This window comes from Perissodus microlepis, chromosome 8 (genome assembly GCF_051167445.1).
Source record: "Perissodus microlepis isolate ML-2025 ecotype Zambia chromosome 8, ASM5116744v1, whole genome shotgun sequence".
In the NCBI taxonomy this organism is placed as follows: Eukaryota; Metazoa; Chordata; class Actinopteri; order Cichliformes; family Cichlidae; genus Perissodus; species Perissodus microlepis.
Window position 1 is genome coordinate 22,933,554 of NC_140468.1, and position 14,740 is coordinate 22,948,293.

Genomic DNA, 14,740 nt, shown 5'->3' on the forward strand with positions numbered 1-14,740 from the left:
GTAATTAATCGCATCTGAGACAATGTGCAGGACAAACAGTGCTAAGGAGACATCACATTAATCCCAAATGACAAGTGTCTGTAATAATCTATGCACACTTTGACACTGCAGAAAAACGGCTTGCTCATGAATATAAGCGGTATTTACTGTAAATATATGACAGTCTGATAAAATTGCTTGTGATAACTTGACATAATCAGAATCAAACTGTCTTGTTGAGAAAAGAAGAAGTGCTCATAATCTATCAACTAATATAATGTAAGGTGTCTGTTTCCGTTGTGGAATTAATGGTCACATTGTGGAACATCCCACAGAAAAACTTCTCCTTTCTGGCACGCTGTGTTACACTTTTGATCATGTCTGCAACCTGAATCACTGATCGGACAGATCACTACCTCTGATTAAGAGGCTGAGCTGTCTATCGATACTTAGCTAATCCAGCCAAAGGATCGATGAGCTCATGCCACAGCCGTGCACAATTTACAAGACCCGCTACTCCTCCGGTGTTAATGGTCAGAATTGAATCAGACTTACACACAGTGATCAACGTATTGGTCTTAACCCAAACTGTGCCCAAAGGTCAACATCACTTTTGTCATTTTGAGACAATAGGCTCAGAACTGTGATCGATCGTGAAACGCTTGAACTACTACGTCACTGACATTGTTTGGGGTTTTTTGTGCATGTCCTTCATAGTGACATAGTTTGATGTTTAAAGTCACAGCTTTTCCATTGGTGCACTCTAGCACTGTTACCTAAAGGTCGCTGTCCAACTTTCTTCTGCAGCATGGAGGGAGACACAGTGCAGGTCCAACAATAAATAGTAACTCTAAGTTTGAAGCTTTATATTAAATTAATGGCTAAACTTTGTATGTAACAACAGATGACATTTGTTGATTTGTGTTAAGAAAGAAAGTGCAGGTTGGCAGTTACTCTGTGGGACAGATGAAATTCAGACGAAAGGCCCCTAACTCACCAGTCACACAACACTAACTGACCAATCAAGGTAGGAGTACACAAACAACTGTGTTTACTGCTGTTTTGGCAGGTAAAATTACTGGTTTTGTCAATGGAGTCTGACTGAGTGCACCGCCTTCTCTTCAGGTAAAAGGCTGGAAATGTCCTAAACATAGTGTACACTTAAACGGATATTGATTCCTTTTTGTGGCTGAAATCCATGTTGGCGCTGACTGTGTCCTCAGCAGTACATGGCTATAGTTTCTGTGCTGTGTGCTGTCTGTTTGAGTTTCTGTGACTGCCATCTACTGAAGAAAACAAACTGACCGTGGACCACAACCTCAGCCAGCCTTACTTCAGATGAAATTATCTATCCCCAGCTAAACAGGCAAAATTACTTCTGATATCTCAAATTTGGTTTTGTACAAAATGCAGACATATGTATTGGGTATCGCCACTCTAGGAGTGTTTGGTCCATTTAAGGTAAAAAAAAAAAAAAAAAAAAAAGATTAAAGGACTAAAGAGGGGGGCTGAGAAGGGAGTAAATTTTCTATCATCCAAAAAATAAACACATTTAGGCAAATTTATGAGAACAGGAAGTTACTAAATGAGTTTCTAATTATTTCTCATCTTATCTTACAGAGCTCATAGTGCCCCAATAATGCTCTGCATTTAATCATTAGTTATTACTAATCTGTGGCTCACTTTCAGTCTGTCTTTTGTCCCATCTTCCTCCTCTACTCCCAGCCAGTCACAGCAGATGGCCGCCCTTCACTGACCCTGGTTTTGCCAGAGGTTTCTTCTGGTTAAAATGGAGTTTTTCCTTCCCACTGTCGCCAAAGTGCTTGTTCGCAGAGGGTCATCTGATTCTTGCTTTATTCTCCATTATTCATAGCTTCTTTACTTTACAATATAAAGATCCTTCAGGGGACTGCTTTGAGTTGACAGCTATATACTGTTCCTTAGTGGAGAGCATGCTCTCCTGCTGCCTTGCTGTTTAGTACCCAGGGGCCACAAAAGAGAACAGGAAGGCTGTACAGAGGGTAATTAACACCGCCTCAAAAAAATCACTGGCTGCCCTCTGCCACCCTTTGAGCCCATCACCAGCTCCTCCCATCTCAGGAAAACCAGAGCTATCACAGGTGATCCTTTGCACCCCATCCACCAATATCCTGCCCCGCTGCCCTCCCACACCTCCACACTTACAAACAGCTTCTTCCCCTGGGCCATTCTCACATGCAGTCTTTTCTTTGCACTACATCCAAGCACTTTGCAACTATTTTGTTCTCTATTGTGTGCCTTTCTCTTGTTTTGTATAAATCCCTCTTGATTGTATATATTTCTCCTATTTGCTATTTATTCCTGCTGTGTACAGTTTAGATTTTACTCCAACACAGTTGGTGTGGAGCACCCACAATTTTGTTGTATGTGTACATTAACAATAAAGGGCTATTCTATTCTATATAAATATAATTGAATTGATAAAAAAAAAAATCAGGAACAGGTTTTCACAAACAAAGACTTGTAGTGTGCCCAAAAAGGATAAAGTGATTTCAGTGACACTTCACTGTATGAGTGCAAAGCTAACACAGCTGAGTGTTGCACTCTGTAGACGGTCGCAGCACATTCCTCTCACAGTCAGCTACATATGACTTATTAATGTGTATTATTGCTCCAGGTCTGCCTCGTTTTAATAAAAAAGAACTTGTGGTCTGTTGACTGCCTGAATAAAATGATTGAAAAAGGTGCTGTTGGAGTTCTAAAAACGTTCCTCATGAGTTATTGATTCCAGAAAATCGAAAATGTGAATTTCTTCCCTACCTAAACCTGAAAAGTAAAGCGATATAGTTCCTTGACTAAAGAGAACGTGTGTTTTTAGTGGTCTTTTGTTCCCTATAAATTTGCATAAATTTTCACATACATTTTCCTCTTAGTTTTCCCTTCAACTGGCCCCTGAATTTATTTTTAACACTCAGTGGCCTTAATATATATATAAAGCTGCACCATTCACCCTCAAATGTTTTTGTTCATATCATCAAGCCCTATTTCTGCTGCCACTTATTACGATTACTTGTCTATTAAACAGAAACATCAATGATCCTGAGCCTAAGAGCCATTTGAATGATTGGAAGTGACCATTTCAATGCTGTAGTGTAAACTTTACCATTCCAGGAGGCCAACATCTTGGTGTCCAGATGAGGGCGTGGCCGACTCTTTCTCACTACGGCCATTTTGGCTCTGGCAGAGGCCAGGAGCTCATTGACTTTCTCGACAGTGATGCCAAAGTGAGCAGCTGTTAACTCGACTGAATAACGCACGATCAGCACATTCTGGCCCTGCAGCTCCCCGTGGGGGTCCTGGCAACACACAGTACAGGGAATAAGAGGGTGTTCACACATACTGATCCACACTGACTGCAGCATTTTTCATGTTAATGGTTACTGACACTTTCAAGTCACCTTAAAGTCCTCTGTGACTGAAATATAATAAACCATTATCATTCTGTGCATATTCACTTTCATTCATTGAGCAAGACCAACACAACTACAACAAAAGTACCTGTTCTGGAGCAACATTGCCTTGCTCTTTGACCCCATAGTGATGCATAAAGATGTCAGCCAGCGTAGCATTACCAGCGGTGCCCTCCACCACGTCTGGTAAGAGCTCCCGAACTTCAGAGGCTGTCCACACGCAGAAAGCCCCCTCTCGCTTTTCTGGTCCCCCCGAAGCCGGGACAGAGTCTGCATCCTCTGCACTGTAGAAGCCCCCAGACTGATTCAGAGAATGCACAAACACACAGAGAGGGCAGGAGGAGGGAGAGGTGCTTTTTAAGGACAAGAGACAAAATGCACTGTTGTAGATCAGTTGAGAAACATGCAACAGTATTCACGACACTCTTTCTGTTGCTGTGACATGATGATGAAAAACAACTATCTGAGAACATGCAAAAATTATTTTAGACACTGAAATTTCACAAACGCATTAATTCGGAAAGCTCAAATCTAAAAGCAAAAACACATGAAAACCTAAAACCGTGGCAGTTGGTTGGAGGAAAAGCAGGACGGTTTAGCATTCTTTTCCTAAAATGAAGACTTAAACACTGCACTGCTACTGCACTTTTTTAAGATCATAACTGACCTATTAATGTGGATGGGAAACACAGAGATTTGCCAACCACAAAGGTTAACAGGGTTTTAATAGATCTACTGTAAAAAACACTCTCTCAAAAAAACTCTCAATTAATTTCAACCCCTATGATGCAAGATAAATCAAGCTTCAGGTAGTTAAAAAGGAAATACAGAGACTGAAGATCACTGAGACCCACACAGCTCACAGGAAACCAGCTGAAGTAAAAAAGTACTCCAGTAATTTAGCCTGAGGACAATCACGGAGTCTCCCTCACTGTGGGAAGATCCCACCCACTGTATTACAAAAAAGCGGCATGAAGTCTGTAGAAAATTATCTTTGCAGCACCAATTCATTAGCCTGTAATTGCATAATAAATCTTAGGGAATATTATTATTGCAACAAGTCTGGTTTTAATTGTGTGCCCAATTCACTTCTGTCGCCTCATTTAACAAAAGGGGAAAAAAAAGGCTTGACCCTTAGACGAGAAGCAAGAGTTTAAGAGGCTATTTATCAACGGGGTCCCACCCCGTGACCTTGAGGATGCATGGACAAAAAGAATCCATAGAAAGGAACTTAATACAGTGTTGGCTTTAATATGCCTGTGCATTGATTCTCCAAGTCTGTGAAAGATGTCTTGACACATGCTCAATCATGCAGGTAAGAAAATCCCCAAAAAGTTTTTTGGGACTGTAGAAAGATAAACACGGTTAGTATCATAAATATCCCCCTTAGCTCCACAGTGTAGGGGTTTACACATTTGCTCAGCTGGAAACATAAATCCTCTTCGGGGTTATATCAGGAAGGACATCCGGTGTAAAAGCTCTGCCAAACTAAACCTTTAAAGTTACCTGCTGTGATGACCCTTCGTGCCAAAGAAGCAGCCAAAAGAAACTATTTCTTGTGAAATAGTTTCTTTATTTGCTGATTTACAAAACCATCACAATGATGGTGAAGAGGTCCCATTACCACAAAAACAACACAGCAGTTGTGCACACTGCAGACTCACCTTGTCGCTCAGGTCTCTGGAGACGTAAAGCAGTACATCCTTAGCCACTTCTGCAAAAAACTGCTCACCTGAAACCTGGAAAAACCGAAACGCACACAAGTCACCTCCCAAAGCAACATGATTTAACCTTAACATGACCTCAAAGGTACTGTCACGTGGAGTGGTCTGTGCAGTATGCAATGAGAGTTCTATTTGTTTGAGTTTGTATGTTTGTGTCCTAATTTGGGTTTGTTTTTCAGTCTCTGACTTAAAAGCAGGCCAGCCCAGCAAGCACTCACGGGAAAACTGAAAACTATGGCATTCAGATTCTTAAGTTGTTTGCTGCATCATAACTCAGTGCTGCCCACTGCAGTGAAAAACACTGTCAAGTGTTTGAAGTGATGTACTAGAAACAGTAGAGTACAGTCATTTTGACTGAGGGCTAAATAAATTAAATAAAAGTTACAAAGTACAGTCTGACCACTCCTGGATTTTTAGGACCTATGTTGATACAGACTTTGAGGAAGCAAAAAAAATTCCAGCATTACATCTGCAATACTTTTTTTACTGTACTATATTAGCGATGTGTGAAACCACTTGAGATGACTAGATGTTTAATCACTGCTGCCCTTGATAGTGATCATCAAAATTACTGCATAGTTTAAGAAATTCATCCATTTCTTATTCAATTCTGGGTCACAGGGCGCCTGACCCTATCCCAGATGTCATAAAGTGAGAGATGGCGTACAAGCAGATCAGGTCAGACTTCACCCTGGCATTCACACCTTCAGTCAATTTAGAATTTCTAAATAACTTAACCTCTTTGGACTGTAAGAGGACACATGGGGAGAACATGCAAAGGCTCCAGACTGGATTCAAAACCAGGACCTTCTTGCCATGAGGAAACAATTCTAACCTCCACACCAGTGTTTCGCCCAGCTAAAGCAACCTAAGACGTCACACCGGCCCATCCTGATGGGCAGTTACAAACAAATGAGATGAAAGTAAATAGATGTGAAGCAGAGCAGTTCTTGCACTACTTTGTCACAGGAAAGGAGGGACTGTGGTGTTGGGAGTGTCAGAGTAAAACAGTAAAACACACTGGACGCGTAAAAATGTTTTAAAAGTATTTTTTATTAGGCTCACCTATTCTTAATGCAGCCGTTCACACAGACTGTGTAACATTGCAGGACTAATTTGCCGCATTAATTTTTTAATTTTACATTGTGGGCCACATTCAGCCTGCTTTGATCTTAAGTGGGGTGAACCAGTGAAACCGTCCTTTCAGCATGTCAGTATAGAGGTGAGATATCTTAGCTCAAAAAGACGTGAAATTTCAAAACTGCCTCTCATTTTTTCTATATAACAAGGAAATGCTGCTCTAGTAAATGAAAGAAATCTGTTATCACAACTCTTTGGGCTCAAACTGTAAGAAATAAATGTGTAAAATTACAGAATATGTTCTGGTAGGTCATTGCCCAAACAATAAGCCTCACAATAACAGCACATGTGTCATCACTGTGAGTGTTTGATTTGACTCTGAAACAAAGTAAATGTTTGCCATCTCTTATGCTGGAGATTTTAGGTTGGGGGGTAACATTAATTATGCAGACAAGAGAGAAAGATCAGAGCTAATTACACTGTCAGATACACAAACAGCCACACAGAGACAATTGCACACACCTGGGAAGCTGTTATGTAGGCAACAGCCAGCTGAGCCTGGTCGTACAACATCTTCTCAAAGTGAGGAACATGCCAGGAGGAGTCTGTGGAGTAACGATGAAAACCCTGAGATAAAGAGACATAAAGAGGGAGGCTGCTTAATTTTACTCACTAAAATTAGTTGAAAGTATCAGTACTACAACATAAGTATATCTGACTTGAACTAAAAACACGATTATATTAAAGAGACCAAGAGTACATCTGTGTGTTTTTGTGTCTGAGATGAACAAACCAGGCTTGCACATTAGAGAAGCACCACTTCTGACAACATTCTGACAACTTTTTATTTAATTTTCTGGTTACTTGATGAATAAAATGTCCTAACAGTACAAAATGCCCTTTTTAAGAGCTTTCCTCTACAGTTTTGATTCAGTCTGTCATACATCTCTATGACTCGCCACTGCGTTCTGTATGATTTGATGGGTTGGGCATCACTGACCACCTGCACAAAATAGCACTAACATATTTTGGTTTTCTGGGTAAACTTCCAGGTTGTCTTGGTATCCTTGTCTGTTCGAGCACAAATGCCCTTTTAAGACTTTGCTTTTTTGATGAGTTCTGACAGATGTGGGAAAAACAGCATTTTATTAATACACACCTAAACTTAAACATGCCAGTTTCTACTAGTGAATTTAAAATTATCATAAAATGGAATGGATTGAAAGAGACCTGTGGATGTTTTTCATGAGAGGCTTCTAATATTTTATGTTATGGATACTTGTATATAGTACGTTATGCTGAAGACCTCACAGAACAGAGCAGGCCTCAAGGACATTGGATGTGGCATTAATTATGCTAGAAAAAGGTTGAGCCAGGGTAGAGTTGGGTTGCAAAGCAGCATGCAGAGTCAGCAGAAACGGTGGGGACAGGCTATATGACAGCTGCCAGTGTGACACACTGTATCAGCTGAGCATCAGCTGATCTAAAAGCATCTGCCCTGTCAGCCAGAATTTAGGGTTAATTTATAATTTTTTCTGACAGTTAATTTACTCCCTATTTTTCATGCATCCTTCACCACTTAATCTGGTGGTTTGAATTTTGTATTTCTGTGTTTAATATTTATTCATATATCAAATCTTTTACAATACTTTGCCATTGATAATCCTGATACAAAAAAAACAACAAGAAGAAAAAAAAACCCTGAATTACAACACTAGTTTGGTTTGTTTATACCTGTGCAATGTGGTCATGGATGCCTCCCAGTGCCATCATGCGAAGCGTGTGCAAGGCCATCTGGAGAGCCTCGACCCCTTCTGATGTGGAGCGATTCACAGTCCAATAGGACATGAGGAACATCAGATTCACTACAGATGCATAGGCAAGAGAGAGAAACAGGAAAAGACTTGCTGTCAGGTAGTCAAATAAAGAATTTTCTACAGGCCTTAAAGCTACAGAGCTGACCACTTGGGCTCATATCGACCTGGTGAGGGGAACTTTGGAGCGTCTCTAAAGCCTCCATACTCTTCCTCATAGGAATGGGCGAGCTGCTGGAAGCAGCGATTAGCCACGTCTGGAGCCAGTGGAGGACTTTGGCCTGCGTTTGCAGTGATGGTTGTGCCTTTCTTCAGGGCCTCAATGATCCTCTCCCCACTGGACTCCAAAGCAGGACGATTATTCTGCCACTTTAGAACACAAGTCATACTTTATGTCATGCATACACTTCCACAGAGACAGCACAGGAGGGTAAAGAGAACAAACAAAAATATAATTTAAATCTCTTTAAGGACTTTTTTTCATCCCCACTAACAATGCATGAAATCTGATATAATAATGTTCCCTAATTCTTGGAAGTTTTACTACCTGATCTATGATTCTGGTGAGGACCGTCTTGAACCCAGGTCTACCTCCACGGTCTCTGGGAGGGAAGTAGGTGCCTCCAATGAAAGGTCGAAGTTCAGGAGTCAACCACACACTCATAGGCCAACCACCACCTCCACTTGTTGCCTGGAAATGATTCCCAGGCAAAAATTATAAAGGGGCACTAGCAGAGTGAAGCTGAAAGAGATTTTCATGTGAAAATGTAAATGTATACAAACCTGCACAAAGGTCATGTAGACCTTATCCACATCAGGCCTCTCTTCTCTGTCTAGCTTGATGCAGACAAAGTTTTCACTAAGGATTTTGCCAATTTCCTCGTCCTCGAAGGACTCCCTCTCCATAACATGGCACCAATGGCATGTGGAATAGCCCACTGGAGGTCAAGCAAAAGAAAATTCTTAATGTAGTGATCCAGATATCTGTAATCTATGTCTCGGAGAATTTTTTTTAATCTTACCCGATAAAAAGATAGGTTTGTCTTCGTTCTTTGCTTTGTCAAAAGCATCCTTCCCCCATGGATACCTGACCAAAAAAGAAAAAAAACAAAACAAAACATGGCATTTGGCCGTGCTTTCAGAAAGTATGTCCATCTGAAGTTTAAAAAGCACTCACCAGTCGACAGGGTTGTGCGCATGTTGTAGCAGGTATGGTGACCTCTCCTTAGCTAACCTGTTGGAGTGTTTGTGAGAAGTGGATGATGGCCCTTCACTCCCTGACGCCATACTCATGAAGACAGATGGACTGGACACACAAGATGCTTATGAATGTGGATCCTGATTCTTATTAGCAAAACAGAGCAATCTTGATGTTGCTGCCTCGGTGTGGGCCCAAATACCTTACACAATGTTAAGCCAGCCCCAGGATGTCATTGTGTTACCCTTGAGTAATACGATAAAAATACAGCTACAACATTCAGTTCAAATTTCTCTATACATACCCGTTCCTTACAGAAACACTATCGACATAAGAATATATAAAATAATATACTAATATTAACAGGTTAATTTTTTCTAATTACAATTCTTGAGCGTTTCTGGGGCTGTACAAGCTTGTTCAGCAACTCATTAAAGCTGCAGTAGCTGTCAAGCAGCTGTTAGCCCAGACTGGCAGCCGTGGCGAATTCCATTTGAATATTCTCCAATTTATTATGACTTAGCTTAAAAATAAAAGTTCATACCCCGGAAAACGTCAACAAACAGCTTTCATTTTATGAGTCATTTTTGTTGAATTCGGGTGGAAAAGCTGCACATATGTGCGTGATTTTTCACGTGTAACTTAGAAGCACAATGCTAAAATTTTCATCGTTAGCGGAGGGTGGTCGATGAGTTACCAAGAAACCAGCAAGAAAAGCTAACCAGTTAATAGAAACCAAAACATATTGTCAGCCTTTGTACTTACACCGAATTGAAATGCGTGGCATTATGATTTTAATCAAATGTTTGCTCCTACGGGGGAATGTCTCTGGCCACGAGTTAGCCTTAGGGACATATTAATATGAATGATTTTATATGGGAGTATGGTGTGGTTCGACACTCGTCAGTGCTATTGTGCCACAAGCACCAACCGTATCATAATACAACAGGTCGTGACTTTTATGCTAAGCCCGCTATGCTTGCTGTAAAATGTCAAAGCAGTGTTTACGTACAGCTAGCATTAGCTACACATTAGCTGAGGCAGCGTTACCTGAGGTAGCAGGCCGCCCGGGGATGGAGGAGCGGTGACCTGTCGCTTGGTGGGTGGGGAATTTGTCTGAAACACCTAAAGTCACCCTGTGATTTCTGCTGTGGACTATACGCTCCCGAATAAGCTGCAGTTAACACGCATGTAGGTCCCGCGCGGCTATGTTTGGACGCCGACCGACGCCATGCTAGTCTTAACATCCTAATCCACCAAGTGTGTCACTTTAGCAAGCTAACGTTAGCTAGTTTGTGAAGAGACAGCAGTCAAAACTTCCAGGCATGAGTTAAACACTTTTTTTGCAATACCCTCACTTGACAGATGGAGGCGCGACAACAAAGCAGGAGTGGGGATCACAGGAGATAATGTAGTATTTGTTTTGGTGATACAAAATAAAAATGACAAACTGTGCAGTAACGTCTTCTCCCAAGTTTGTTATTTTCGTAAACGAATTTAAATTAAATATAAAATCTTTACATTACCTAAAGGAAATAAAACACAAATTCTAATATCTAATTCGCATTGCATTGAATATGTGAGATAAAATATATCTGCACTTTTTTCCTACCTCCTTGTGTATGTGGCTTATAATTTAATATTACACCCTGTTCATATGCTTATTTTTCTACACATTTTTTTTTATTTTATTAATTGTTACTAGTCTTGAATTTATACAACACAAATTGTATTTGTTTTTGTATTTGACATATTAGATAAAAATTTAAAAAAATATATTGTTTATTTAAAAAAGCAATACAATAATTATGTACAAGCAAATTATTTAAGCCTCTAGTAACTGTACAATATTTATATCTTTTCAATGAACCGATGAGTTATCTATGGTTTAAAGAATAAAACACACACACACGGTCATATTCAAACTAAAGAAATACAATACTTTTTCAGTTATGGTTTCATTAGTGCAGAATTGAGCTCAACAACTGTTGACACAAAGTCCTTGCGAGTTGCCAAGTCTGAGGCAACGATGTTCACGCCGGATTGCTGCTTCAGCCATTTCAGGAGCTTAGGCAGACCCCTCCTAATAACGTTGGGGAAACTGTCGCAGAGACGAAGGATGTAGATGAGTATCCTATGATCTGCTGGAAGAGTCATGTTCAAACCACATACAAAGAAATCTGTGGGGAACAAGTTAAAGCTTAGTAATTATCTCAAATTATATCGTGTATAACCTGGCTGTTTAAAACTTTTTTCTCTCTGAATAGATGTTATTTTGGATATTTACATCCCAAGTAATATTGTTTTTTGATCACCAAAGATGAATGTCTTGCTGTCTATAACTTATAACATGGCGTAGTTGAGAAAACTCACAATTGGAAGTCTTTTCCTTTCCCAAGGCTTCAGATATTTTTGATTTAACTTGTGCACGGTCCATGCTATTGGCGTAGTAATAAGTTATTTTTTTCCACATTTCAGGATGGTAGTTTGCTGGATAGTCATATGAAACTATGACATTTTTGCCTTGGTCCCAGCAGTTCTGCAGTGTGGGGATGCCCTGTTGTAAGATAATGAATATCTTATTTTGAAACTATAAGCAAAGGTTACAGTAAGTACTTCAATAATGAGACTTATTTGACCTACTGATCTAAAAATAAATGAATACATTTTTTAAAAAAGAAGAAAAACTGTACACTACCGGGGGGACGAGTTTGCTTCCAAACATGGTCTTAATGAAGCCGATAAGATGGTTGTGAAGTTTATCTTTAATGTTTTTCTCAAAACCATTGAAGTTTGAAAAAGCCAGGATGATGACTTCTTTAGGATGGGCCACTGTCCAGGCATGTATTTCCCTGAGAACAGTCTGAACTCAATGGGAAAATTAGCTGGCATTAGATAAAGAAATCTTCTTTAGGGTTCCTTCATGACACAGTAAGTGAGCACATGTGTTATAAATCACATTAACTAAGGCTAATTACCAAAATAGAACAGACGCTTCATAAAGGAAATCAGTAACACCTGTGTTTACCTTTGGTCATATTTTAAAACTTGAACTAGTTTTAAAACAGCTCTTGCCTAAAGCTTAGTAAAGGTCTTCTTAAGAAACAAAAAAAATCTGCTGAAAGTTCAGTTATTTTTATATCAAAAAATTAGATATTTTTTTCTGTGCACAGCAGGGAAACTCCTGATACATATACATACAGACAGGAGTCTTGTACTTTTACATGATATGCTTATTATTACCTCAACATCAGTGCTTGTGTACAGCCCATGGTAAAAGTAAAGCCTAGTGGGATGGTGGTCATTACGTTTGCGAGCGATCCTCAAGTCAAAGTAGCGAACTCCTGCTTCCAGTTGCATTGTGATGGTGTATTCCTGTGATAAAAACCAACATCAGTCAAACATTCCATTCTCTGTTTGTTACGTTCACCAATAAATTTGATAGCGGCAGGTCAGAAACTCCCCTTACCTGGGTCATTCCCCATGTTCGTACTATTCTGCGTAAGCAATAAATCCAGCTGAATCGTTTTAGATTGTCAGGCTCTATAATAGCAGAACTGGTATCCAAATCATAACTCACAGAGTCATGGCTTCCTACGAATGAAACACACAAATGCCTTAACAATGTTGTTTTAAAATGCTGTACAGATTTGGGAGTTGTTGTTTTTTTATGGTGTATTTATGGGATTTTTTCTCATGTAGCTCTATAGTCCTCTTTTAAATGTAATGTGTATGGGCTCAAATTGTGGTCATAAATATTTTGTACTTGTAAATCAGGATTTGTATGTGTAAAAAGAATTTGTGTGTGCATAAAAAACATTTGTGTGTGGACTTAGCCAAAAAATACAAGTGAAACTCTGCACTCAAGTTTCAAGTTACAAGTACAAATTTTGACCCTATTTTTCTTCCTTTCATCTGATTGGTCATTGTCATGTCAATCACAAATGTAACAATCCAATCAGAGAACAGATGGGTTTGGCTGTGGAGGGGCGCTTTTTTGAACTGCAGGTCCTTGAAGGGTAATACAGTTTGAACCTGGAAGATTTCTATATAAATATCCGATAGCAGCTAGGTCCCCTAACTTTCAGTAGCTGTTGAAAGGATAAAGTTGAGGTATATCAGTGGTTAGAAATATCATTATTACTTTAAAGGTTAAAGGTTAATTAAAGGTCCTTTCACATTGGATGCAGCATGTGCTGCTAATGCTAACAGCTAACTAAAAGCCAAGGATCCAAAATTTGTTGTGCTGGCTGCTGAGCTCTGTGGGGTTTTGCGGCAGCTCTACCTGTAGGCTACTAGATGCACCTGCTCCTTGTCGTTTCTATCTCTGACTTTATGTCCTCTACAAGAGTTTCTGTTTTTTTATCTTCAAATGTTCAATAACAACATGTATCGCTAATTCATAACGAAGAAAGCTTTGTAACTATCCCCACTAGTGAAGACTGTGTCATTTCCAGAACACTGTCTCAGTCTCCACACTAGCCAAGTACAACTACTGTATTTCTTGCAAAGAATTAACAAATTAATTAACAAATGCAGCAGAAACCACAACCTTTTTCATTCATTTTGTTTGTTTGAATTCTGAGTGAATAAATGCTACCACTAAATGCTATTGGAGGTGCCCCAAAAAATCTGCAGTGTAGATTGTAGAAAAGTATTTCTGTTAACAAAATGGTCCGATTTGACACACTGTACATGCTGTGTTTGTTATCAGTTGGACACAGTTGCACTGTAAACATTTACCTGGTATGGCTAGTTTGAAGAGAGGAATTGTCCAAAGTTCAGATGGTAGTTGTGACATCCAGTCAGTGTAGTTCGCGATCTTTATATTCCCTCTCCCTTTATTTGCAGACATCTACACAAAACATTTTTAAACTTACGGGAGAGTCTCTTAGAAATTCAGTGGTTCTAGGCAACAGTGAACACATTACGCACAAACATAAAGGTCACAAGTTTTAAGAATTAACACTTACCCTGCCAAAGTCATGCACCAGCTGTAGTTTACTTCGTTATTCCTTCAGATTTGACAGTGTACACAAACTGACACAGTCAGACAATCAGAGGCTTAGCTTTGTTACTGCTCCTCAGAAGGACTTCATTGTTATGTTGTAAGAGTTAAAACGTCAGCTGTCTTACCGGTTTTGCAAGGATGCAATCCAAACAAGGAATGTTTGATCAACAAGATAGAATGCCCCAATGAAGCTTCCTCATACCCTCAGTATTCATTAGGAAAAAAACAAAGGCTTTCACTACACTTTTAATTCTGATATTAGTGCGGACTACAGTAGTGGATTTCAGTCTGCACTCAAAAAAGTAAACTAAGGCACTTGTTTGATGAGTTTAACCGATGTCTCTAGCAATAAGATCTCTGGAAATTATTGAGAAAAAAACCAAGGGCTGAAACACTTTTTTGTACTAAAAAGGTTTGCAGGGTGCATATTTATCAAGTGTACCATTACAAACTGTTCAGAAAAGAGATCATTACCTGCAGGACAG

At 39.6% G+C, this 14,740-nt stretch overlaps 2 protein-coding genes across 2 annotated transcripts in view; both read right to left on the reverse strand.

Annotated features, from left to right (window-relative positions):
* Window positions 1-10,596, reverse strand: part of spata20 (spermatogenesis associated 20) — a 60,625-nt gene extending 50,029 nt beyond the window's left edge. The window contains exons 1-11 of the mRNA XM_084938291.1: window positions 10,295-10,596; window positions 9,224-9,352; window positions 9,069-9,133; window positions 8,830-8,984; window positions 8,594-8,737; window positions 8,214-8,415; window positions 7,967-8,097; window positions 6,755-6,859; window positions 5,093-5,167; window positions 3,517-3,729; window positions 3,122-3,314 (exon numbers count right to left, since the gene is read on the reverse strand). Coding sequence (XP_084794417.1) covers window positions 3,122-3,314; window positions 3,517-3,729; window positions 5,093-5,167; window positions 6,755-6,859; window positions 7,967-8,097; window positions 8,214-8,415; window positions 8,594-8,737; window positions 8,830-8,984; window positions 9,069-9,133; window positions 9,224-9,352; window positions 10,295-10,491 — 1,609 coding nt within the window. The 5' untranslated portion in view covers window positions 10,492-10,596. The remainder of the gene's footprint in view (window positions 1-3,121; window positions 3,315-3,516; window positions 3,730-5,092; window positions 5,168-6,754; window positions 6,860-7,966; window positions 8,098-8,213; window positions 8,416-8,593; window positions 8,738-8,829; window positions 8,985-9,068; window positions 9,134-9,223; window positions 9,353-10,294) is intronic.
* Window positions 10,597-10,752: 156 nt separating this feature from the next.
* LOC146382024 (PI-PLC X domain-containing protein 1-like) lies at window positions 10,753-14,630 on the reverse strand. Its single transcript, XM_084938292.1, has 7 exons — window positions 14,218-14,630; window positions 13,988-14,099; window positions 12,714-12,838; window positions 12,488-12,619; window positions 11,943-12,107; window positions 11,618-11,801; window positions 10,753-11,424 (listed from the first exon to the last, which is right to left on the reverse strand). The coding sequence occupies exons 2-7, from the start codon at window positions 14,097-14,099 to the stop codon at window positions 11,195-11,197; spliced, it is 948 nt and encodes a 315-aa protein (XP_084794418.1). The 5' UTR covers window positions 14,218-14,630; the 3' UTR covers window positions 10,753-11,194.
* Between the last annotated feature and the right edge of the window lie 110 nt (window positions 14,631-14,740).

Bases quoted from the DNA above. Each gene is read 5' to 3' on its own strand.
- LOC146382024 (XM_084938292.1), bottom strand. From the start codon at position 14,099: ATGTCTGCAAATAAAGGGAGAGGGAATATAAAGATCGCGAACTACACT. The intron at 12,839-13,987 runs GTAAATGTTTAC...TTTCATTCGTAG, and splicing joins CTTCAAACTAGCCATACCAG to GAAGCCATGACTCTGTGAGT. The intron at 12,108-12,487 runs GTAATAATAAGC...CATTGAGTTCAG, and splicing joins ACACAAGCACTGATGTTGAG to ACTGTTCTCAGGGAAATACA.